Source organism: Macrobrachium rosenbergii, chromosome 23, assembly GCF_040412425.1.
Source record: "Macrobrachium rosenbergii isolate ZJJX-2024 chromosome 23, ASM4041242v1, whole genome shotgun sequence".
Lineage (NCBI taxonomy): Eukaryota > Metazoa > Arthropoda > Malacostraca > Decapoda > Palaemonidae > Macrobrachium > Macrobrachium rosenbergii.
The window spans coordinates 1,635,521-1,660,439 of record NC_089763.1 but is presented as its reverse complement, the minus strand read 5'-3'; the positions used below and the strand labels follow the sequence as shown (position 1 = coordinate 1,660,439).

The following is a 24,919-nucleotide window of genomic DNA, read 5'->3' as shown; positions in this document are numbered from 1 at the left end:
CGGAGTTAGGCGGGACTTCGCCCTGTTTATCTGAAAGCCTAGGGATTCCAGAAACTCGATCCCTATGGCCGTAGCTCTCCGGCACTCCTCGGCGTTGGATGCCCATATTATCCAATCGTCCAGGTATGCGGCCAGCGATATCCCCCGGGACCGTAACTGCTGCACTACCATTTCCACCAGCTTCGTGAAAATTCTGGGTGCTGTGTTGAGCCCGAATGGCATGACCCTGAACGAGTAGGCTTGTTTCCCCAATCTGAAACCTAGGAAGGGAGAGAAGTTCCGTGCAATCGGGACGTGATAATGTGCGTCTGAAAGATCTATAGAGGTGTGACGGCTCCATGAGGAAGTAGAGTCTGTACCTGCGCGACTGTAAGCATGCGAAATTTGTCGCATTGTATATAAAGATTGAGACGCGACAGATCCAAGATTACCCTTTGTTGACTGGAGTCTTTCTTGGGAACACTGAACAGCCTGCCTTGAAATTTCAGGTGTCTCACTTTCTTTATGGCCCTCTTTTGGAGTAATTCCGCCGCAAAGTCCCCAGAGCTTTGGAAGACGGTTGATGAAATCTGATCAGAGGGGAGGGCCCTTGACCCAACTCCACCCCAAACCTTTGAGACTATACTGTGGGCCCACGGACTGAAGGTCCACTGGTCCCTGAACAGGTGAAGTCTGCCGCCCACCTGATTGGTCTCACTGGGAAGGTGAAGGCTTGCCTCCTCTACCTCGGCCTCCTCTCCCCCGGGAGGGGGATCGCAAGGCAGCCTTGCCTCTGAAGGAGGCTCTTGCTCTACTCCCCCTTGCGTTCCTGTTAAGGCCTCGAAACGACCCCTGGCCCTCATAGGAGGGGTTATACACAGGAGACGTTATGAAGGTAGGCGCGGCAAGGGAGTGCTGAGTTGGCTGCACCAGCACAAACTGTTGAGGCTGGGCCTTCGAGGTAGAAGGCTGGCCAACTGGCGAGACAGGTACAGCTTGGACAACGGCCTGTTGGTGATGTCTTCTGTGCCTCCTGTATCTCTTACCAGGCCTGTTTTGGGGCCCGGTGGACTCGGGGGCTTTCCTTTTGAAAGCAGGGATACCCCAGCGGGAGCGCAGACTCTGATTAGCCCTGGTTGCCTCAGCCAGGACATTGTTGACCTCTCCTTCGGGGAAGATACTAGCCCCCCAGAAGGAGCTTTTCATGAGCTTGTTAGGCTCATGTCTTATGGTAGCGTCGGCGAAGATGTATTTCGCGGCAGTTCATCCGCGCTACCATGAAGTCAAACAGGTCCGCCTGAAATCCTGCTAACAGAGACTTCTGGCCAGGACCTGGAAGAGTGGCTCCTCGGAGTACATCACTGAGGTGGATTCCGCCAGGCACAGGGAGTTCAGTGATTGGCTCAGCTGACACCTAGTCTCAAACTCTACTTTCAGGAGGGCTTCCGGCAGTTTGGGAAGCTGCTCACTGAATAAGGTGGATGCACAATCTGGGTCCAGCTTACCCGACATAAAAGTAGCCGCGGCATCCTTCCAGATATCATCGTCTCCGGGGAAGATCAGTGAGGTGGGATCAGTCTCCCGGAGCTGAGGTGACGGCTTACCTTCCGTGCATGCCTGGGCGGTCGCAAGAGCCACCTTAGTCATGCAAGGGGTTGGGACTCTATCACCCAAAGAGAACATCGTGAAGTTGCCCTTGAAGGGGGTCAACTTCGTGTTCTCCGCCTGCCACTCATTAAATATGCGCTGTAATGTAGACTGCGCCTGGTCCCTTGGGAAGATAACTGTCTCCTTTGGGACCTTATCCGTCCTCACCCAAGCTTCCTTCGTCAACCTGGCGAAGCCTGGGTAGGGGGGCAGCAGGTCAGGAGGAAAGAATTCCAACTCCTGAAGCCTGCGCGTGCCTAGACCCTCGATCGTTAGGGTATCTTCATGCCGGGGAGCATGAAGGGCCAAACACCAAGGATTTCCCTTGTCAAATGGAGGGAGGGCGGAGGCATCCGGAATGGGGTAATGTACTGCCGACCCACCGGAGCGCATGAACCCGGAGAGCATACTCTCCTGGCTCTGCAACCTCTCCATAAGCTTGTTGAGCTTAGCATCCACCTCCGAGGTAAACTTCTGCAGAAGTATACCGGCAAACTCCTCTGGATCAAAGGCAGGTTGGCGAGGAGGGCTAGCCTTAGCTGCCCTCGACCTCGCTCCCTTAGCAGAGGAGTGGTTTTGCTTGTGGAAGCCACGGACTAGTATCCCGTGGCTTCACCGGAGGGAAAGGGGGTTGCTGCGGGAGGTTGCGGACTTATAGCCCTTCGCCTTCCAAGACTTCTTCAACTTGGGGACAGCCGATTGTGACCTGTCCTCCAAGTAAGAAGACTTTTGGAAACCCTGAAATGAAGAAGCGGTGGATGAAGGGGAATCAAAAAGGGAGCCTGTCCCCACTGCCTCACTTACCTCCCTACCTACCTCCTGGTCCTGTTCTGTATTCATCGGCTCCAGGTCAAGGTTTATGGCCGCCACTTCCTCCGACACCGCCACGTACAACTTCTCGTCCTGGGGAGGCTGGGTTTCTACCCGGATCTGCTCGATGAGAGGAGCGGCGACTTCTGATGGAACAGCCGCTGAGATCTGGGCGCCGGGGTAAAGCAGATTACGGATGTTCTCATCCAGAACATATGGCTTCCCCGACGGAACATTCCTTCCAAAACCAGCCACCCAGGCCCGAAGGGAACCCAAGACGTCGCTGCGGGAAGCTTGGTCGGCCTGGAAGAGAGCAGGGACTTAATAACCGAGCGCTCAGTGAAGAGATATATAAGCAATATATCAGGAACATAATGTACTTGAAACAAGTGACGCAACCAGGTAAACTAAAGGCAGTAACTATAGGCTTACCGACTCGTCCAGGATAAGCTCGTAAAGAGCGAAGCAAACCTCACAACCGTCTGGGTGCCACACGATGAGGTCGTCTATCCGGACTGCACAGCCTGAATGGGAACGGCAGACAACGTGCCCATAGGGCTGGTGCAGCACTGCAGTGCACCCGGGCTCCTGACAATGTACTGTCTGTAAGTGGTAGACGGTATATGAACATACTAATTTAAGGCGCGCCGGAGCAGGACCGGCGGAGATAGGGACCTTAAACTATAGCAGGTAATGGAGCATGCTAATTAATTTATACCGGACCCGCCGGAGCATTCCGGCAGGACGATAAACCAGAGCGAAACATGACACACACTAAATTAAGGAGCGCCGGAGATAGTTCGACAGAGTAGGACCTTAACCTAGGATCATGCAACTCTTAATTGTAAAATCAACTTAAAGTATAATTACTGCCGGAGTCCGGTAGTAAGTAAATGGTTAACAACATAGGATAGCAGTACACTGCTGGTCATACTGTTCCGGCGCGGACCCGTCCGAGATCCCGTGCCTCCGTCACTTGGTTACAACAGGGAGGGCGGGGTAAATCATTACCCCCAGTTATTATACAGCTAGAGAACTAGGTGTGGCTAAGGCCAACCTACTGAAAACCAAAACCACCGGAGTGGTAACATGTAAGAAGGCAACAGGAGGACCGGGGACGGCGGAGCGGAACCAGCGAGGAAGTGTTTAAACCCTGAAGGTGATCGAAGTTCAGCCCGACCCGGAGGAGAGTGAACCAACGAAACACTAGCCGAGCGGGTGACACTAGAACGGAGGCCAGGAGGGTGGGTGACTCTCACCTGGAAACCAGACTAGTCCCCCGCGGGGTGACGATCGAAGAGACCAACGTCCCACATGCGGGGAGATGACACACCACTGGCAAAGTCAGGGAGGCAGTACTCAGAAGGTGGAATCGAGAGTTATGTTCAAGTGGACGGGGGACACCCCCATACACTGACTGTAACTCCCCACGGGGCGTCGAAACAGACGTATCGACTTCCTACACGCAGGGAGACTCATGACACTCACCCAAAAGTACTAGGGGAGGATAGGATAATAGCACTAGTCTAAAGCAACGCCAAACTCTCACCCTCCTCTGAAGGCGCAGCCCAGACAGTAAAAGGGAGGAGAGAGAGGAGAGGAAGAGGGGTGGAAGGGAGAGAAATTCCCGTAACGCAGTCCAACCAACAACCGACCCATAGGGCAGAAGGGCAATGCATAAAGAAGATCCCCCTTTTTATTTTTCTTCTCTCCCTCATTACAGGGAGGAGGGGATGGGGGGCTTCAGATGCCCTAGCAAACCCGAAAACGAGCTGTAAGGCGGATGGAACAACAAACAGGCACTCCCTCGACCAGCCTACCCCTCCCTCCCCCGCTCAAGCGACATAGTCGGGAGAGATGGGAGCTAAGACAATGCCAAAGCCTAACCTGAATAGCCTAACCCACCGATTGGAGCGAGAGGGCTAGGCTAGGATCCCCAATTTCTGATAAGTACCGCTAAAGTTAACCAATAACAACATAAGTACACGTAATATGATCGAATATACAAAAATATAAGAACTTGTGCTAAGCGTATAGCCTAACCGAGCGAGGCGAACAGGAGGCAGGCAGCCAACTGGCTGCTCCTGACGCCGAGCCCGGACCACAATAAATCCCAAAATTATCCATGTCATCCATTACACTACAAATCAGAGAAACTGACAAAAGAAAGCACCACTTTGGAGAGGGAATCTACTCGCGCGAGAGCCTGGTATAAGCTATGAATTAATTGTAAGAACCAAAGTAAGGGGAGGAAGCCTCCGTGAGGAATGACGCTAATCAAGGCACCAGGAACCGCCCGACATAGATAAACGCCTCCAAAAGGAACTTCTTGAAGGGGAATTACGAAACATGAATAAAATTGTAAACAACCGAGAGAAACCCCTGCAGAAACGAGCTGTAAGGGTGTACCTCAAGGTCATCATGGTAGAGGCGGCGAACGCCGGGGAGCGCCTGATATATGACCCTGTAAATATTAATTTACGGGCCAATAACAACCTCACTGATAATAAAACCCCACAAGAAGATGGTACTTAACTTCATAATGGTGAAACTGCTTGAAGACATGGTTAACTCAAGGAAAAATGGTCAAAAAACCAGCACAAGAAAAAAGCCTTCTTAAAGGAAAAACGTGCTAGAATGGAATGAGTACAGATGGCGCTGGGGTCGTCGGTTGGCGGGCAGGTGAGTGCGGGCGTTAGATCGGCTCCTCACGTTCCGGGGTTTTGTCACTGGGATGTCTACAGAGTGCAGTCCTGTGGCAGTGACAACAATCACTCACCCTTATCTATACCAATGTCTATTTCATAATAGATGTTCGATCTGGGGGTAGTAACCCCAGCATTCCTGATAGCTTTTTTCTCTGGTATATTTAGCAATATCTATACCTAGAAATTCGTGCTTAATAGGAATTTCACCGGCTGACACAGGGATGAGCTCAGAAATAGGTTTTTCCTACATCAAAACCTGTTTTATGTACAGTACATATATATGGCTGTACCTAAATTTCCTTCTTCCTCTTGTGATGTACCTATTGTTGACACAGTTTTGTTGACATGCTGTAAACATATCATTGGTTCATATTCTTTTAGTAATTGTTGTATTTCTCCCAGGTGTAATCTGGTCTGTAAACCATTTATGTTCCATTGTATAATATAGCTATTGAAAATATTGTTATATAGGTCGAGTTTTGCTTTTTGTTTTTATAATATCAACTTGGATTTTTTCAAACAATTCACTCACAACATTTATTTGTTTTTCTTTATGATAAATTAAGTGTTCATTGCACATGAAACCTTTTTCATGGGTACTCAAATCAGTGTTCCTTTTTTTCTATATTTCATAAAATTTCTTTTAATGTTTGCTAAACCATCTTTTGTTACGTTTGTGTTACTATTGCACAATTCAACAAAACAATCATTACATTGACATGTGTAATCATGTATATTTCTTGTTTCATTTGCTTTTGTTGTAACAATTATTGGTGATGGAGTAATCTCTTCTCCCTTGACATAATCATTCTTATCTATGGTATGGTTCTCTTCTACTTCTTCAGTGTTTTGGATATTTGCTTCCATAGGTTTTACTATTATTTGAGATGAAGGTATATTCTTAGCACATTTTTGTTTTTGTTCTGTCTTCATATCCTTTGTCTTTGGTTTAACCAGTGGTTCTCTAATAATAGTTGGTTTCTTTCTTTTGGGTGGTGTTCTCTACAAAGGTCTTTTTTTTTTCTTTAATTGCCAGTCCATCACAACTTTCCTCTGCTATTTCTGTAGTAGTACCTTCTTGTGCTCCTATTTCCATTAATGCTTCAAAAAAATTTGATAAAATATCATCCATATCATTTGCATCTGTTTCTTGATTCTTTACCATTTCAGTTTTTTTTTCTGTAAAGCATTAACTTCTTGAGATTCATTCTTCTGTGCTCTGTTACTACTAACTATGCATTTTTCTTTCATTATTGCTTCTTGTTACTGAAGGATATTTATATTTCTTACACGGATCTTGAATTCCTCTCACTTTCAATTCTAATTTAGCTTCATTTGTAGATATCCCAGTTCTTTCTTGTAATATTTTTTAACTCTATTGTATATATAGTACACACATTCTTTGGATCTTGCCCACAGTTTACACACTTTGGTTTACTGCACTTCCATTGTGTGGCACGTTCTTCCAATCCACAATACGTGCACATAGGTTCATTTCGACAATATTTCTTTGCATGCCCAATTTACTACAATTTTTGACATTGTAGTGGCTTTGGGACATATGGTCTTACTTCTATGGTTTGGCCTAAAATTTTCATTTTTTGAGTTAGATCTTGACCTTCAGATTTTATTTTTCCAATTTTTAATATTTGTTTATTCATTCTGTACCATTGGGTATCTCTTTTTAAGTGAGTCTAATAGTATATGCTTTTAGATTGGCTTGTTGATTAACTGAGCTTTCCTGGGGATATTCCATTGCCATGCCAGAAGACGTAGGGAGGTTTGGTTTATTTGCCATATAACAAAAAAATATAAATTTTGTCCAGGATGAGGTCCCTCTCACCATGGAAGTCCAACAGGGTGAGGAGCAACAATGTCACCTAAAGTGGTAGCTGCTCTGGGATCCTCACCTGGATATACAATATACTCCACAGTGCCTTAAGGGTCATCAGTCTGTCAAGATCGGACCCCGCTCGACCACGTCAGGTACTCTAGTTTTATGAGTGGAGCGGCATGCCATACAACTCCATCCTCCATCAAAGAGCAGTGAATTTCATAATCCAATACCATGCCAAGGTTGTCAATGAAAGAGGAAGAAGGAAAGGGGAAAATTTATAGGAGGAGTTCAGGATCCCAAGGGCATTGTTATAATTGTAACAGGCAGCACCATACTAAGAAGTTTTGTAGGGTGAAATATTGTGGCGCTTGCAAGTCTGCATATCACGGTTGGCAGTTTTGCCCACTTCTTAAACAAAATGAGTCTAGAAGCACACCTCAGAGCACTGGTCTGGCAGGTAGGAGAACTCCTCAAGGAGTTTTTTCAGGAGCCTCTAGGGGCCAGCAAAATTTTTGGCAGACCGAGCAGCAAAAAGAGAAGAGATAAACGGGGTTGTTTCTTGTGACGTAAGACTTCTGGGGGAACCCTCAGGGGCAAAGCCAGTGGTAAAAGGGTCTGTGTACAGGGTTGATGTGAATATTTTTATAGATACAGGCACCTCTATTAATATGATGAATTATGAGTTGTTCCAATCAACGTTTTCCAATCATTCTTAGAGACCTGCTAAAGAGACTGTATGTAATGTTCAAGCAAATAGGTTACGGGTTTTGGGTTATGTAGATGTAAATTTATCTCTTGGGGGTTAAACGCTTACAGAACCATTTTTGGTTATACGAAGGGCTGCTTTGGGGAATACTTTGTTACTGGGTCATCCAGCATGTCGGAGACACAAAATCTCAGTTCACTGGATGATGATAATGGATCAGGTGTACATGAGAATTTGCTGGTGGATTCTGAACATGTTTCTGTGAGTAGGAAGTGTTATAAGGGGGTTTTGTCGGATGATGTGGTTCTTGGTCCCGGTATGGTTGTTATGGTGAAAGTTTGAGTGAAAGGTGTGCATAAATCTAAACAGGTGTGTGTGGATGAGTGTAGCGAAAAGCTGAAGGGTGCAGTGTGTAAAGGTTCTATAAGCAATTTATCGAGTTCAGGGGATACTTGGGTGGAATTGCTAAACTGTAATGATTCAGTTCGGAATTATCAGAAGGGTACTTATGCTGTCGATTTTGTTGACTGGGTCGATGAAGATAATTCAGTTGCTATTGTCAGTGATGGTATTTTAAGGATCATTTACCCAAGGCTGATTTTAAAGAATATGTGGAGTGTGTGGAAGATGTTCTGGCTGAGTCTGTGGACATAGTTGCACTTAAGGGGATAAGTTAGAGTCAACAAATGTGTTAGAACACAAGCTTCAATTAGAGGATAAGACTAAGCCTATTTTTGTCCCTTCACATAGGATTCCTTTTAAAATTATAGAACAGGTAGAGCAAGAGGTTAATAAGTGGGAGGAGGAAGGCATTGTTAGGCCCAGTTCCTCACCTTTTAATTTTCCATTGTTAGAAGTGCCTAAGAAGGGTGGTTCAGTCCAAGTTTGTGTGAACTTTAGGAAGCTGAACGAGAAAACCACTCCTGATCGTTACCCTGTGACATGTTTGCCAGATTTATTTGTTGAGATTGGGGGCAAGAATATTTATTCTTCAATTTATCTGACGCAAGGGTACTTGCAAGCACCACTTAGCGAGGAGAGTCTAGAGTACACGGTTTTCTCTTTGCTGAAGGGGCATTATGAGTTCATGCGGATGCCGTTTGGTTTACCAGGTAGTCCTATGACACTTACTAGGCTAATGAATACAGTTTTGCATGGCTTGCTAGGGAAATCTATATTTATCTACATGGATGACATATTAGTTGCTACTGATTTGGTAGAGGAACATTTAGAGATTCTTAGGGAGGTTTTTAGGAGGCTTAGGTTAGTGAGTTTGAAGATAAAATTAGCTAAGTGTAATTTTCTGAAGAAGCAGATAGTATATTTGGGTCATGTTATTTCTAAGGAGGATGTTAAAGTGAATGATAATAAAGTTAGGGCAATTGTAGATTTTGCTACTCCCACGAATAAGAAACAGATTCGGTCTTTCTTGGGCATGGCTGGGTTTTTTCATAGGTTTGTGAAAGGTTTTTCTACTTTAGTGTCTCCTTTAACATATGTACTGAGGGATGATGTGCAGTTTGTATGGGGTGATGGACAGCAATCAGCCTTTCAGAATATTAAGGATGTCTTAGTTAATCCCCCGCATTGAAATTTCCTGATTTTGAACATCCTTTCAAGTTGGTGACAGATGCCAGTCATGATGGTATAGGGGCCTGCCTTATGCAGAAATTCAATGGAAGACTCCATCCAATTGCATTTTACAGTAGGAATTTTAAGACAAGGGGTAGTAATGAACGACTATGGTCGGCAGTGGACACAGAGGCCTTTGCCGTAGTGTCTAGTTTGGTTCATTTTATGATGTTCTTGATGGGCAATCAAGTAGGGTTTCTTATGGATCATAAGCCATTGTTGGATCTTTTCAATAAGCTGGATCTTTCCCCTAAAAGAGCTAGGTGGTATCCAACAACCAGGGATTTTGATGCCAAGCTTAGGTATATAGAGGGTAGACATAATGTTGAAGTGGACGCCCTTAGTCAAAGTTTTTCTGATGCAGATGGAACTCATGTATGTTATGTATCTGGAGATTGCATAAACTGGGATACTAGTTTAATAGAATCTAAACAGGATGAGGATGAGATTTTGACAGACACAAAAGTGTTTCTTACAGGGAAATTAGTTAGTAAGGGTTGTAAGTTGCCTTTTGCAGGTCTTGAGTTAGATGGTAATTTATTAGTTAGGAAGATTAGATACAGACTAAGAAATAGTGAGGATAAGGGCGATACATGAACCCGCGACATCTGAGTGGCATACCACAACACTAACCAATATACCTGTAGACCAAATAGGTACAAAATTTAGAATATGTTTGGTTACCTGTAGTGTGGAGACAACGTGCAGCTGAAAGTTTATCTTCAATTGGAGAATTAGAGGCCAGCTGATTTGAATCAACTGCTACAACTGAATATGAACTTGTAGAACCTTCATCTGATGACCAATTCACCTCCTCTCCACCACTTATTTTAATAACAGTTTCATTTTGCCGAAGAACCTGAGAGACCTGTTTAGAAGACTTTGCTTTAAAATTGAGTATATAATAATACTTTAAGGCTCCTTCTGCCTATCCCAAAAGTATGGGTAGATATGATTATTTTAGCTGAAATAAATTTAAAATATTTAAAATGTGAACATAAAAAAATTCCTGTCTTGAATATACAAGCCACTGCCTTACTAGAATGCTAAAGCCTACCATTCAGTACAAAAGGGGGACCAAGTACAGTACTCCTTCAATTATCCAGATTAATAGAGGCAAAGATCCGTCAGATAATGGCAAAATCCGGATAGGGTTCAGTACAAAAATCTAGGGTTGTTCAAGCGCAACTACATACCCTTCCTCACCTAACCTTGTCCATACCACATAACATAATTGCAAACATTCAATATGCTTAACAACAACATCCATCACACTTCAAACTGTAAACTCTAGCAAAAGGTAATTATCTATCTTTTTCCCCACACACTATTTGCAACAAATTATACTGCATAAAATAATACCCTTTAAAAACAAAATGCAACCCCTTCTTTTCTCTCTCTCTCTCTCTCTCTCTATCTTAAAGTATTATTATTATTATTATTAAAATATACTGCATAAATACCCTTTGAAAACAAAATGCAACCCCTTCTTTTCTCTCTCTCTCTCTCTCTCTATCTTAAAGTATTTCTGGGTGAAGACCTGTGTCGCTGAGTGAAATGTCCTTATATAGCACACATTTCTAGGTATAAATATTGCTAGATATACCAGAGAAAAAGCTATACAGCTAATAGGATGCCAGAGTTATTACCTCTGGGTCGATACATCCTTATAGGATGTCGGTATGTCATCTAGGAGTGAGTGGAAGCCACTACCACAGATGCTTAACCCAATAGATTCCTCCTCTCCAAAACCCCTCTACCTAAGAGGTGCCGATACAACGGTCCTTCACCACTTGCTACTACTAATTCTACCCATAATGCCCCATCCCGAAATAGCACGCTTTGTCAACAACACTCGTTGTTTTTTCGTGGTGTTATTCTGCATCTTTTTCCCTTTTTGGTTCATTTTGTACCTCCATGATGGCTTCCATCGATCAAGGCACATCTTCTTCCAAGTTGAGTATTCAATTTTGATTGTTTTGGGACTCGATCGGGTTATTTAAGTCCCGTTTGTTATTTGTGCCTGATCGGCTCGGGGCCGCCATTTCGTGTTCGTTCGTGGCGGCTGTCCCCAGCATTATCACGTTAATATCTTCTTTCGTTTTAGACGTTTGAAGATCAATTTATTATGATTCTTTTTAATGATAGTTTCAATTTTCGCTCGATCTGACGCGATCGGCTATTATTATATTTTAGATAGTTGAAAGTGAGGCCTAGCCTAAGCTTTCCTTTATATGCTTTATGTAGGTGCATTTGTTAAATGTTGTTTTTATACCATTTCATTTGATTATGTATCAGTATTCTTGAGTCTGATTTGGGTGGTGTTTTATTTAGCCTACCTGACCAGTTTGGCTCAGCCGATTCTCGGAAGGTAGGCTAAGCTGGCCCCAGTCTTTCTTCCTTCTTTGGCCTATAGGCCTAAGTAGGTAAGGTTTTCTTGGGTGGCCTTCATTCAGGTTTGGGTGCAGGCCCTTCCTCCCTGACCAGTTTGATTCTTCAAATCTCGGAAGGTGCGGTTTGGTGCTAGCGCTCTTTCTCGTTCGTCATTTTGGCGTGTCCTAGCCTAACTGTCCAGGCGTTGACCTCGGAAGGTTAGGCTAGGCCATAGATATTATGGTTATCTTTTCACCTTATTATGTTTATCTCACCCCCATTATATCAGACATTATTATCTTGGCTCTCCCTTTGGGGCATTTTAGAGCAAAGCTCATTTGCCCCTTCGGTTGAGATGACACTTCGTGGAAGGTGCCTAGGCACCTGACCTGTTGCTGTCGCCATATTTTTAGCTCCCGCTTCTCCGCCGTTCCGCCATCCGGACTTGTTCCGGCGGCTATCGTTAGCTCGCTTTAGCTCCTAGTTGGAACTATAGCTTGAGCGTCGTTGCCTTTTGTTTACGGCGGAATTGTAGAGGAGCTGGGATGAATATTGTTAATAGTAATTGTATTTTTATTTCTGCTCCTGCTTCTCTACCGTTCCGTCATCCGGACTTCGTTCCGGCAGCTATCGTTTCGTTTTAGTTCCTAGTAAGGACTATAGCTTGAGCGTTGTTGCTTTGTTTACGCGGAATTGTAGAGGAGCCGGAATGAATATTGTTTATATTACTGTTATTATTACTGTAGTTTCTGTTCGGTGTTCAGTGAATCATCCCGAACCTTCGCTCCGCGACTACCCTCTCTGGTTGTTGATTTCTGTGTGTGTGGTTAATTTTCATGACGCTCCGGTGTCATCGGAATTGCTTTCGGCGTGATCTGCTTCAGGTTTGGCCCACCTGTTTTAGATCTCATTGGAGAGTTTGAACCCCAGTTCTCAACTTGAATATTATAACTTTAAGTATTACTAGTTTAGCTGTTCATTCTTTATTTTATATACTCATGTATCAATTCTTCTTATAGGTGGTGCATTGCCAGGAGCCAGGCTGTAATGCCTACCTACAACAACCCTGTGGCCACGTAGCATGCAGGTCGCATGCTGGCTGTGCAGTCGAGGTCGATGATCATCTCGCCTGGCACCCAGATGGCTGCGATGTGTGCTACGCTCTTTACTCTGATGTGATTGATGATTCGCACGTTAACCTTTATTGTATTTCACGCTCGATTGTTTCAAGCAACTCTAAGTATTCTTGATAAAAAGATAGCATCCTTGTCAATTCCTTTTATTGACATTGTATTTGATTACAGGTCCTCAGTCCCATCAAGTTTTCGTCTCTGGCGACCTTGAAGATCTGGGTTGGCGTAGTCCGGTCGCAACGTTGGTCAGGGGCACCCTATGTGCTGGCAGAGGACATTTGTAATATCCTCTACCCTAATGCTAGGGCCTCTGCAGCTGTAGCCCCTGAAGTGGCAGAGCCCCTGATCAACAAGATTAGACTGAGACTCAGATCTCACCGAAGATCAAGAGCTGTGCGGTGAAGTGGCCGAGAAGTGGCCAACATCAATCTGGACATCGAGCCGATGGCCATCGACCCAGAGGAGGAAGGTAGGGATGTAAGTGAGGCAGGTAAATCCATTAATCCATTGTCTCTTAGCTCACCTGCATCTTCATCTTCATCCTTTCAAGGATTCTCTAAGGTCTCCACTTTGGGGGCCCGTTCGGGGTCGGTGATCCCCAAGGTGAAGTCCTCGATGAAGACGAAGACTTTACCCAAATTGTCGAAACCCCCGAAAACTCCATCTGTACCAAGCTCCGCCAAGGTGTCATTGGCTCCCAAACCTTCGACTTCCTCCCAAAGGCTACTCCCCCTTCTAAGGGGTCGAGAGCAAAGTCAAGCAGGTCTAAAAACCTGACTTTGACCCTAAAGCCTTCGCAGAGTCAATGATGAAAATGCTCTCTGAGCAGGTCACTTCTCAGTTCGAGGCAATGTCTCGCGATCTTGCCTTGAGTTTGAGTCATCAGGAAGTTTGTTCAATCCTTGGCGGAGAGACTGAAGACGCAAGAGGAGTCGCTTGCCGGACTGGTTAGTTCAGGTCCGGTACAGCAACGGAATTATGCTATTCCAGACGCCTCTAAGCTCCCAGCTTATGAGGACTGTAACCCTTGGCGTCTCGCTTTCAATGCCCCCTTCGCTAATGGTAAATTAACCATTGAAGGCTGTGGCACCCGCCCCGTGGAAAATTACGAGTTCTTCCCGGCGGACCTTGTTTTTCCCTTCCCGGGGTATGCTCGTCTTTCCGAGGAAGCCCTGGTAAGGGAAGATAAGGTTCCCAAGGAGACGGTGATCTTTCCTAGGGACCAAGCGCAGTCGGCATGGGTTAGGATCCTATCTGACTGGGAGTGTATGAACACTAAATTGACCCCTCATAAAGGCCGTTTCACAATGTTTACTGTTAATGAGGATGTCCCAACTCCTTGCACCTCTAAAGTAGCGGAGTTAACCCTTCAGGCCGGAACAGAGGAGATGCCACAGCTTCGTGTGAGACGGACCTACCTCTCTTCTCTTTCCAGCAGACTTAGAATGCTGGGCTGGGGCCCGAAACCTTCACTGTGAGTAAGCTAGATCCGGAGTGCGCTTCGAATCTCTTTAGCGAACAGTTGCCCAGGATTTCGGAGTCTCTGATCAAAGCTGAGTATGAGGCTAGGTGCCGTCTCAGCAGGTCCATCAACTCCGTCACCTCGGCGGAGTTGACATCTGCAGTATATAAGGACGAACCTCTGTTCAGGATCCTAACTAAATCACTTCTGGCCTCATTCCAGAGTGATTTATTTGACTTTATAGTGGCAAGAAGGAACTGCCGAAAATTTGTTCTGGCTGACGCTACCATCCGTCATGAACCGAACAAACTTATAAAATCCTCTGTCTGGGGGACCAACCTCTTTCTCGAGGACATGGTGAACTCGGTGATTAGTGAGGCCTCAAGGGCCAATCAAAATCTCAGGATTCGTTGGGGACTTCCTTTCAAGAGGAAGTCTTCAGAATTTTCAGGGCCCCAACCTAAAGACAGGAAGAGAACTAGGAGGTTCCACCCTTACAAGGCACCCCAGACCCAGACAATTGTTCAGGCAGTTCCGGTAAGCCAAATTGCTCAGCCTTCCACCTCCAAGGGACATCCTCAATATGTTTTACTGAACCAACCAGCCCACCATCCTGCTGGTTCAGCAACTTATGTCTCCTCCCCGGCCTTCAACCCTACCTATGAATCGCAGTCCTTTCAAAGCTACCGCCAATTCAGGGGCAATAGAGGTAGAGGAAGTTTTAGGTCCAGGCCCGGTTCCAGACTCCAATCTAGAGGCAGAGGCTCAAGAGGAGGCAGGGATAATAAGCCCCCACTAAATGAGCCTCCCTCAGGTAGGTGGGAGATTGCGCCTCTTCAGGGACCATTGGACATTCAGTCCATGGGCCCACAGTATTATTTCAAAGGGCCTAGGGTGGAGCTGGGTAGGGGGACCTCCTCCACTAGTCAGGTTCTATCAGACTCCAACACCGGATCTGTTAGACTATGCAAAAGGCCTTCTTTTAAAGAAGGCAATAAAGAAAGTCAGGCATCTAAAATTTCAAGGACGCTTGTTCAGCGTGCCAAAGAAAGACTCAGACAAGAGAAGAGTGATTTTAGACCTATCAACTCTAAATTCTTACATTCAATGCGACAGGTTCCGTATGTTGACCGTCTCTCAGGTGCGGACCTTACTTCCCTGTGGGGCCGTCACCACCTCTATAGATCTTACAGACGCTTATTATCATGTGCCAATAGCAAGAAACTTCTCCCCTTATCTAGGGTTCAGACTGGGCAGACAGGCTTACTCGTTCAGGGTAATGCCCTTCGGGCTCAACATAGCACCCAGGATCTTCACCAAACTGGGAGAAGCCGTGGTACAGGAACTGAGATCTCAAGGTATCAAACTCGTGGCTTATCTAGACGATTGGCTAATCTGGGCCTCCAGCGACTCCGAATGTCGGAAGTCGACCAAGATAGTCATTCAGTTCCTAGAGTATCTAGATTTTCATATAGTTCTTCTTTGGAGGGATGGTAGAGCTTTCGACTGGCATGCTGTTGGTCCAGCGTTCGACTCTAAGCCGTAATGAAGAATTAGAGGAATTTATTTCTGGTGATAGAAATTCATTTCTCGTCATAATGTGGTTCAAATTTCAATGGCTGCAGGTAACCAGTAGCCACGGTCTAATCCTTTAAGCCCTAGGAGAGCTGTTAACCAGCTCAGTGGTCAGTTAAACTAAGATATACTTAGCAATAAATGCAAAGAAATCTCGCCTGACCCCAGCAGCCAAATTTCAGTGGCTGGGCATCCACAAGCATCCACAAACTTTCGATTCCCCAGCAAAATGCAAAGAGCTAGCCAGCAACAAGTGCAAACGAGCCTCTCGTCGCACTCAAGAAAGAATCCTGGATTCCCTTCAGTTTGCGTCAGTAACAGACCTTCTCCTCAAAGCAAAACTGAAGGACATAAATTGAGTGTGGCGGAGACGAGCCAATTGCAAATTCAGGGACAAAGTCTCCCTCATACCTCCAATCTTAAAGAAAAGACTTCGCCCCTGGACAACGGCCAAAAGTCTTTCCAAATCATTCCTTTACAATTTCCCCCTCCAGCCCTGATCATCCACACGGACGCATCTCTTACCGATTGGGGGGGTTACTCGCAATACAAGAAAGTTCAAAGAACCTGGTCGAATCCCTTTCGTCACTTCCACATAAACATTCTGGAAGCAATGGCAGTTTTCTTGACTCTGAAACGCTTACGTCCGGCCAGGAACATACATGTCAGATTAGTTCTGGACAGTGCAGTGATAGTTCATTGTCTGAACAGGGGAGGTTCCAAGACAAGCCACATAAATCACATAATGATAGCAATCTTTTCATTAGCAATGAAAAATCATTGGCACTTGTCAGCCACACATCTGTCAGGAGTAAGGAACGTGATTGCAGATTCTCTGTCAAGAACGACTCCTCTGGAATCAGAATGGTCTCTAGACAAGAAATCCTTCAATTGGATTTGCCAACAGATTCCGGGGCTCCAGGTGGACCTGTTTGCCACGGAATCGAATCACAAACTCCCATGTTATATAGTTCCAAACCTGGACCCTCGGGCTTACGCTACAGACGCAATGTCAATAGACTGGAACAAATGGCAGAAAGTCTACCTATTTCCTCCAGTAAATCTTCTGTGGAAAGTTCTACACAAACTCAGGTCATTCAAAGGTCGAATAGCCTTAGTAGCCCCCAACTGGCCGAAGAGCAACTGGTTTCCCCTTCTGTTAGAGCTGAAACTCAGAGCCTTGCAAATTCCTCATCCAATATTAACCCAAGTAGTGCAAACTCAGACTGTGTCAGCTTCCTCAGGAATGCTGAATGCCCTAACTTTATGGATTTCATGAAGTTTATGGCTCAGAAAAATGCTAATGTTGATCCTCTGAACACAATGTTTTTGGAATCAGATAAGAGAGAATCTACTCTTCGTCAGTATGATTCGGCAGTAAGAAAATTTGCTAACTTCCTGAAAGAAGCAGACGTTCATACTATGACTACAAATCTCATGATCTCATTTCTTAAGGCCCTTTTTGACAAAGGTCTGGCAGCTAGTACCATTACTACAACTAAATCTGCCTTAAAGAAAGTATTCCAGTGGGAATTTAACATTGACCTAACGGATTCATATTTTTCATCTATTCCTAAAGCTTGTGCTCGTCTTAGACCAACAACCCGTCCTAAGACGGTTTCTTGGTTTTTAAATGACGTTTTAAAATTAGCCTCAGACACAAAAAATGAATCTTGCTCTTATTCGACTCTTCTTAGAAAAACTCTGTTTTTAATTAGCCTGGCTTCAGGAGCTAGAATCTCTGAACTTTCAGCCCTTTCTAGAGAGTCGAATCATGTGGATTTCCTCCCATCAGGAGAGGTTCTACTCTCTCCGGATCAAATGTTTTTAGCCAAGAATGAAGACCCTCTAATTAGGTGGTCTCCTGGAAGATTATACCTCTTTAGAGGATCCTTCCTTATGTCCAGTGGTTACATTAAAAGCCTACCTTGAAAGGACCTCTCAGAGGTCTTCAGGTCCACTTTTTGTTAGAGAGAATGGTGGAACCATCTCCTTGAATGGTATTAGACAACAAATACTTTATTTTATTAAACAAGCCAACCCAGATTCAATCCCCCAGGTCCATGATATCTGGGCTGTAGCCACCTCAGTTAATTACTTCCAACATATGAATTTTGATGAAATTAAGAAATATACAGGCTGGAAATCCCCTAGAGTCTTTAAACGTCACTACCTTAAATCCTTGGAGGCTTTGAAATTTTCTGCTGTCGCTGCAGGGAACACTGTTTCCCCAGAGTCAACCTAATATTATATTATTTTTGTATTTTGTAATTTTGTAATGTGTAATTGTAATTATATTTGTATTTTGCTTGCCCTACCAATTGGTATACCTCTCACCTACCTGCCTCGCTTGTATTCCCATCCTTTCTACCTTGTTGACTGGGTTTGGGTTGCTTCACAATCCACTCCTGTCTTTGTTTTTACCATCCTTGTTGAAAAATTTTTTTCACCAAATCTTGTTAATTTTAGGTGATGGTTTCTAGTTTAACTGTTAAACTTATTTTTGTAACTACATTGTTTTTGTATTGATTAGGATAGTTAAAACTTATTTTGTACATATTTATATTTTTCTATTCTAATTTGGATAAGTAAAAAGCATATTCAAAATTAATTTTATTTCTCCTTAGTAAAATTTATATTTTGACAATTAATCCTTTTTATGTTTACAAGCTTTTTTGGTCAATTCTCTGCTACTATTTCACTCAGCGACACAGGTCGATCCCAGAAAAGGGATTTTGACAAAGGAAAAATCTATTTCTGGGTGAAGACCTGTGTCGCTCAGTGAACCCTCCCCTCTCTATATTTCCCATCCTAGGCTAGCCAAAAAGCTTGGGTGCTATTTCGGGATGGGGCATTATGGGTAGAATTAGTAGTAGCAAGTGGTGAAGGACCGTTGTATCGGCACCTCTTAGGTAGAGGGGTTTTGGAGAGGAGGAATCTATTGGGTTAAGCATCTGTGGTAATGGCTTCCACTCGCTCCTAGATGACATACCGACATCCTATAAGGATGTATCGACCCAGAGGTAATAACTCTGGCATCCTATTAGCTGTATAGCTTTTTCTCTGGTATATCTAGCAATATTTATACCTAGAAATGTGTGCTATATAAGGACATTTCACTGAGCGACACAGGTCTTCACCCAGAAATAGATTTTTCCTTTGTCAAAATCCCTTTATTATTATCAAAATATACTGCATAAATACCCTTTGAAAACAAAATGCAACCCCTTCTTTTCTCTCTCTCTCTTAAAGTATTATTATTATTAACCTGTGTCAGCCGGTGAAATAACCATTCATCACTTATTTCTCGGTAAATCTATTGCTAAATATACCAGAGAAAAGCTAAATGCCAAGCTGGAGTTACTACCCCCAGTGCGAGCTCCATGAAATGGAGTCGTGTATGAGAAAGGGTGAGATTGTCACAATCACAGGCCTCCGCCCTGTAAACATTCCCAATGTCAAAAGTCCCACCGAGTGAGGTGCCGATACAAACCCCCGCACCGCTCGCGGACTGTAAACAAACCAGCACCACCTACATTCCATTTTTAGCACGTTTTGCTTTTGGTAGCCTTTTGCTTGTGCGCTATTTTGTGCCTCTTTTTTCCGAGATTATGGCTTCGTCTCAGGATTCTTCTTCACCTAAGTTGAGTACCATCTCTTTATTTTATTTTAGGCAGTTGAGGCTCCTTATTTCCCTCTAATTTAATAATTAGGGGATTTATAACGCACATTCTCGTCCACCTTCCTCCCGCCTCATGTGACCTTCAGTCTGGTGCGTGATTTTTTATGTTGGGGCTTGTTTTCCCCTTCATTTTCTTATGTTTTGTGCCTTATGCTTACCCTATATTCATTTTGGCATTATTATTTATTTTTGTGTTACCCTTCTCTGGGAAGTACGGGTCCTTTTCGTTTAGGCTACGAGTTTCCCCTCGGCCTATCCGTTCTTTATCAAGTCTTATATGTGTTGTATTTTGGACCCTCACTTCCTCCAGCATTTGGGTATATTATTTGAGATGGTACAGTTATGCTTATTAGGTTTATTTTAGGCCTAGCGCACGGATGCTTTTGATATTTACGGATTATGTCCTTTGTTTTAAATTTTGAAGGTCGGCCATTTTCCCTCCTCGCTCTTATCGCGTTGGGTTTGGTCCTCCCTTCTACATGTGTCTTATGATTATTTGAATTATTTGAATTATTTTATTTATGCCTAGGTTAGGTTAACTTTTTAGGCTAGTCTGGTAGATACCTTCTCCCCCCTGGGCTACCTCCTTCAGCCAGCCGGCTGTGTTAGGTTAGCCTAGGAGTTAGGCTATGGCGTTCTGTTCCCTTCCTCGGAAGAGAAGTTTAGGTGTGTAGGAGGGTTTCATGGTTGGTGCTTCCCTTCAGTTTGTGTTTTGGGTAGAGGTGTTTGGTCTGCGTTATCTCCCTCTCCCTGTTTCGGCCTTTCCGTTTGGACTATTGAGTCCTAGTAAGGTTAAGCTGGAATAGCGAGGGTATCTTCGTAGCCTACCCTTTGTCCGAACCGCACCTTCGGTTAGCTTTCCAACTTCATGTATATCCCCTCTCCTACCTCCTTTTCCTTCCTCCTGCTCTCTTCCCCTTGGTTCGCTTTCATGTACTTTGTTAACTTACCAAGGCTTGAGAGCTTTTTACCCTGATCCTTACGCTCTAGCCTACATCCCCTTCCTCTGCATGGATTGGTTTTTGTCCTCTCAGTACTAGGTTTCCGACCTTACCCGGTCGGCACCCTGTCGAGGACTTGTTTGGTGACCGGGGGTGCCCCCACACTCCTGTTCACCATTCCTTTTACCTTTCCTTGCTCATTTGGCCTTTGAGGGTCCCCCATTCTCTCCTCTCTCATTAATCGTTTGTACATGTTCGACCAGTCGAGAGAGAGAAAGGTGGACCTCATGGCACCCGGGGAGTGCTCACTCACCCCCTGGTCGCCGCTACTGGTCCCCCTCTCCTGGCCTGTCCCAACTCTCCCCCCTTCCTCTAGCGTCAGTGCATTGTTTTTCTCCAGCCAGGGTGTCGTTCTCCCAGACCGTCACCTCAGGAAAAAATTGTGTACATGTAACCAGTTAGAGTTTCCCACCTGACTGTCTTCTGTCTTATTTTCACACGCCATTGACGTTTACCCTTCGTTCTATTCATTTAGAACTCGTACCGTTCCCTAGTATCTACCCTCCGCCGACTAGCTAATTTGCATTTTCCGCTAGGTAGTCAGGCGTTCTCGTTGCTTACCACTCCGGTGGGTATGGTGTATGGTCAGTCGGTGCTCACCACACCTCCTCCGCTGTCACTGTATTAGAGTAACAGGACTCCCCCGGCTCCAAGCAGAAACACCCAACTCTTACTTATAGTTGACCTTTCACTAGCATATATATATTTTTTATTTTTACATGTCTTTATCGGGACCTTCCTGTTGCTCCGGATTAACTCCGGCGGTCCCTTTATGTTGTTTTTGATCTTGCATGATCTAGTAGACCTCTTATCGTTCCGGTATGCTCCGGTGGGGTCTATCTGGTCTAATTATCTATTATCCTAAGACACTGCTCCGGCACCCTACTCCGGTGGCCTTTTCAGCATACTCATATACCCGTCCACCTACAGATGGTGCGTTGTCAGGAGCAGGGATGCACGACAGTCCTGCAGCAGGCAAGCGGACATGAAGTTTGCAGGTCCCACTCCGGGTGCGCCGTTCACGTAGGGGACCTGGTCGTCTGGCACCCTGATGGCTGTGAGGTGTGCTACGCTCTCTATGAGCGGGTTCTGGATGAGTCGGTAAGTTAGTTATTTCCATTCCGATTCATGCTTTTCTTTGAGTTTCGTCTCTTATGGATAATTGGAAGATATTCTCCTTTTTTAGGAGATTTGGTCACCTGACATTCTCCTTCTTTCAGATTGACCGCAGCTCTCGTGACTCTTCGCTTCTGACCCTCAAGACCTGGGTCAGCGGCTTCGGGAGGAACGTCGGGGCAGGGAAACCCTACGTCCTTTCCAAGGACATTTGCAGCGTTCTCTTCCCGGGCGCCTGGATCTCAGCGTCAGTTGCTGATGAGGTAGCCGCCCCTTTGATCGCTGGGATCCGGGAAATGAATCAGCCCTCCCAGGAAGACGTGGCCGCATGCGGAGAGGTCACTGAAGATGTTGCGGCCCTTAATTTGAACCTGGAACCCATGAACATGGACCTGGATCTCCAAGCAGGTAAGGGGGTAAGTGAGGCAGGTGAATATCTGTTTAGCTCTCCTTCTTCTTCTGCTTCTTCTTTCAGGGGATTTGTGAAATCCTCTTGCCTTATGGACGGTGCAAGGTCTACCGTCCCTAAGGTTAAGTCTATTAAGAAAAAGACCTTGAAGACCCAGAAAGTCCGCTCCGGGGTTCCCTCGAAGACGTCACGGGCTCCCTAGCCCGTGCCATCTACGAGCAAGGCCTCTACCTCTGGGAAGGAGCATGAACTCAAAGCAAAGCAAGGAGGTTCCCCCTCCTTCCTTTGATGCAGAAGCATTTGCTGAGCTTCTTATGCAGAAGCTCGACAAGAGAGTTGACGACAAGCTGTCGCAACTCTCGAGTCAGCTGTCATCGTCCGTGCTTTCCCTATCGCAGCAGGTTAAGTCCCAAGGGAACTTAATCTCCGGATTCATGCGTGGCGGAGTGGCCACCAGATCTTTCTCCGTTCCGGACACCTCCAGCCTTCCTCCCTTTGATAAGGGGAACCCTTGGCGCCTGACCCTTTATGCTCCCCAGCATGAGGGTACCCCTTACTATCGAGGGCCTAGGCACCCGTGAGGTTGGAGGAACTGGAATTCTTCCTCCTGGTCTGGAATCTCCTTACCCAGGTTATGCCAGACTCACTGAGGAGGCATGGATTCGGTCCGATAAGGTCCCCAAGGAGACTGTCATCTTCCCGAGGGACCAGGCCCAGTCGTCTCTGCTAAGGACACTAAAGGAGTGGCAGGCGGAGAACACCAAACTCACCCCGGCCAAGGGTGCGTTTACGATGTTCTCTTTGGGAGAGATTCTTCCTACCCCTTGCACCTCAAAAGTGGCTTCCCTCACAAGCCAAGCTTGCATGGAGGGTAAGCCTCTTCCTCATCTCCGGGAGACAGATCCCACTCTCTTGTCTTCCCGGAGATTCTGAGTTTTGGGAAGGAGCCCCAGCCACTTTCACGGTGACTCAACTTGACCCTGACTGCGCTTCTAACTTGTTCAGTGAGCAACTTCCTAAGATCCCGGAGTCGCTCCTGAAAGCTGAAGCTGAGACTAAGGACAGGCTTAGCAGGTCCTTAAACTCTCTGACTTTGGCGGAAGCAACGTCGGTGGTCTACAACGAAGACGCTTTGTTCCAGGTCCTGACGAAATCTCTCTTGGCGAGTTTTCAGCAGGACCTGTATGACTTCATCAAGGCCCGGATGAACTGCCGAAAGCACATCTTTTCGGCAGCCACCATCCGCCATGAGCCTAACAGGCTTATGAAAAGTTCCATCTGGGGAGCTAATCTCTTCCCCCAGGAAGAAGTTGATGCGGTCCTAGCTGAGGCAACTAGGGCCAATCAAAGTCTCCGCTCCCGTTGGGGTCTGTCGTTTAAGAGAAAACAGTCTGAGCCTGCCAGACCCCACCCTAAGTCCAGGAAGAAATTCAAAAAGTTCAAACGGCTTCCGGCTCAGACTGTCTTGCAGGCTGTCCAGGTTCCCGCTCCTGGTCATCCTTCAACCTCCCATTCTCAACCTCAACCTCAGTATGTGCTGGTTCAACCAGCCCATCAGCCTCTCGCTGCCCCTTCATATGTCTCTTCCCCGGCTTTCAATGCTTCATATGAAAGCCAAGGGGCATTTCGATCAATACAGAATGCAAGGGGAACTAGGGCCAGAGGATATTTTAGAGGTAGGGGAACACCTCGCTCCTCCTCCAGAGGAAGAGGAGGCAGAGGCTTCAGAGGAGGCAGACCTTCTCCCGCCCAGTGAGATATCTCAGGTAGGCGGGAGGTTGTATCATTTCCGGGACCAGTGGAACTTCAGTCCCTGAGCCCAGAGCATAGTCTCCAAAGGACTGGGGTGGAGTTGGTGCAAGGGTCCTCAACCCCCAGTCAGGTTCCATCAATCACCGTCCAAGGCTCTGAAGAACTTTGTGAAAGATCTATTACAAAAGAGGGCAATAAAGAAAGCGAGACACTTGAAATTTCAAGGCAGACTGTTCAGTGTTCCAAAGAAAGGTTCCAGTCAACAGAGAGTAATTCTAGACTTGTCTTGTCTAAATTCTTACATTCAATGCGACAAGTTTTGAATGCTTACAATCTCGCAGGTTCGAACCCTACTGCCCCGTGGAGCCGTAACCACCTCTATAGATCTTTCAGACGCTTACTATCACGTCCCGATTGCGAGAAGGTTCTCTCCTTATCTGGGGTTCAGACTGGGAAATCAAGCATACTCGTTCAGAGTCATGCCATTCGGTCTCAATATAGCCCCCAGAATCTTCACCAAACTGGCAGATACGGTAGTTCAGCAACTCTGGTCTCAGGGGATCATGCTAGCCGCATACCTGGACGATTGGATCGTTTGGGCATCCAACGCCAACGAATGCCGGAGAGCGACAGCCATAGTAATCGGCTTTCTGGAATCTCTAGGCTTTCAAATAAACAGGGAGAAATCCTGCCTAGTACCAGAGAGTCGCTTTCAATGGTTAGGGATCCAGTGGGACCTGTGTTCACACAAACTATCTCTTCCGCCGCCAAACGGAGAGAAATAGCCAAGGCAACCAGGCAGTTCCTCAAGAACAAGAAAGCTTCCCCTTTCATACCCAAGAAAGAGTCTTAAGTTCTCTTCAGTTTGCTTCAGTGACGGATCTACTTCTGAAATCCAAACTGAAGGATATAAACAGGGTATGGCGGAGCCGAGCCAATGTCAGGTTCAGAGACAAGGTGTCCCTGATTCCGCCAATTCTGAAAAAGAGACTCCGGCCTTGGACGACAGTCAAGAGCTTATCGAATTCAGTACCTCTTCAATTTCCCCCTCCGGCATTAGTAATTCACACCGACGCTTCCCTAAGTGGGTGGGGAGG

The 24,919-nt window shown here is 45.7% G+C and overlaps 1 protein-coding gene across 1 annotated transcript in view; it reads right to left on the bottom strand.

The window, feature by feature from the left end:
* Pdp (pyruvate dehydrogenase [acetyl-transferring]-phosphatase 1-like protein, mitochondrial) overlaps positions 1-24,919 on the bottom strand; it is a 240,990-nt gene that overhangs the window by 121,520 nt on the left and 94,551 nt on the right. The window contains exon 2 of the mRNA XM_067125156.1: positions 10,004-10,187. Coding sequence (XP_066981257.1) covers positions 10,004-10,187 — 184 coding nt within the window. The remainder of the gene's footprint in view (positions 1-10,003; positions 10,188-24,919) is intronic.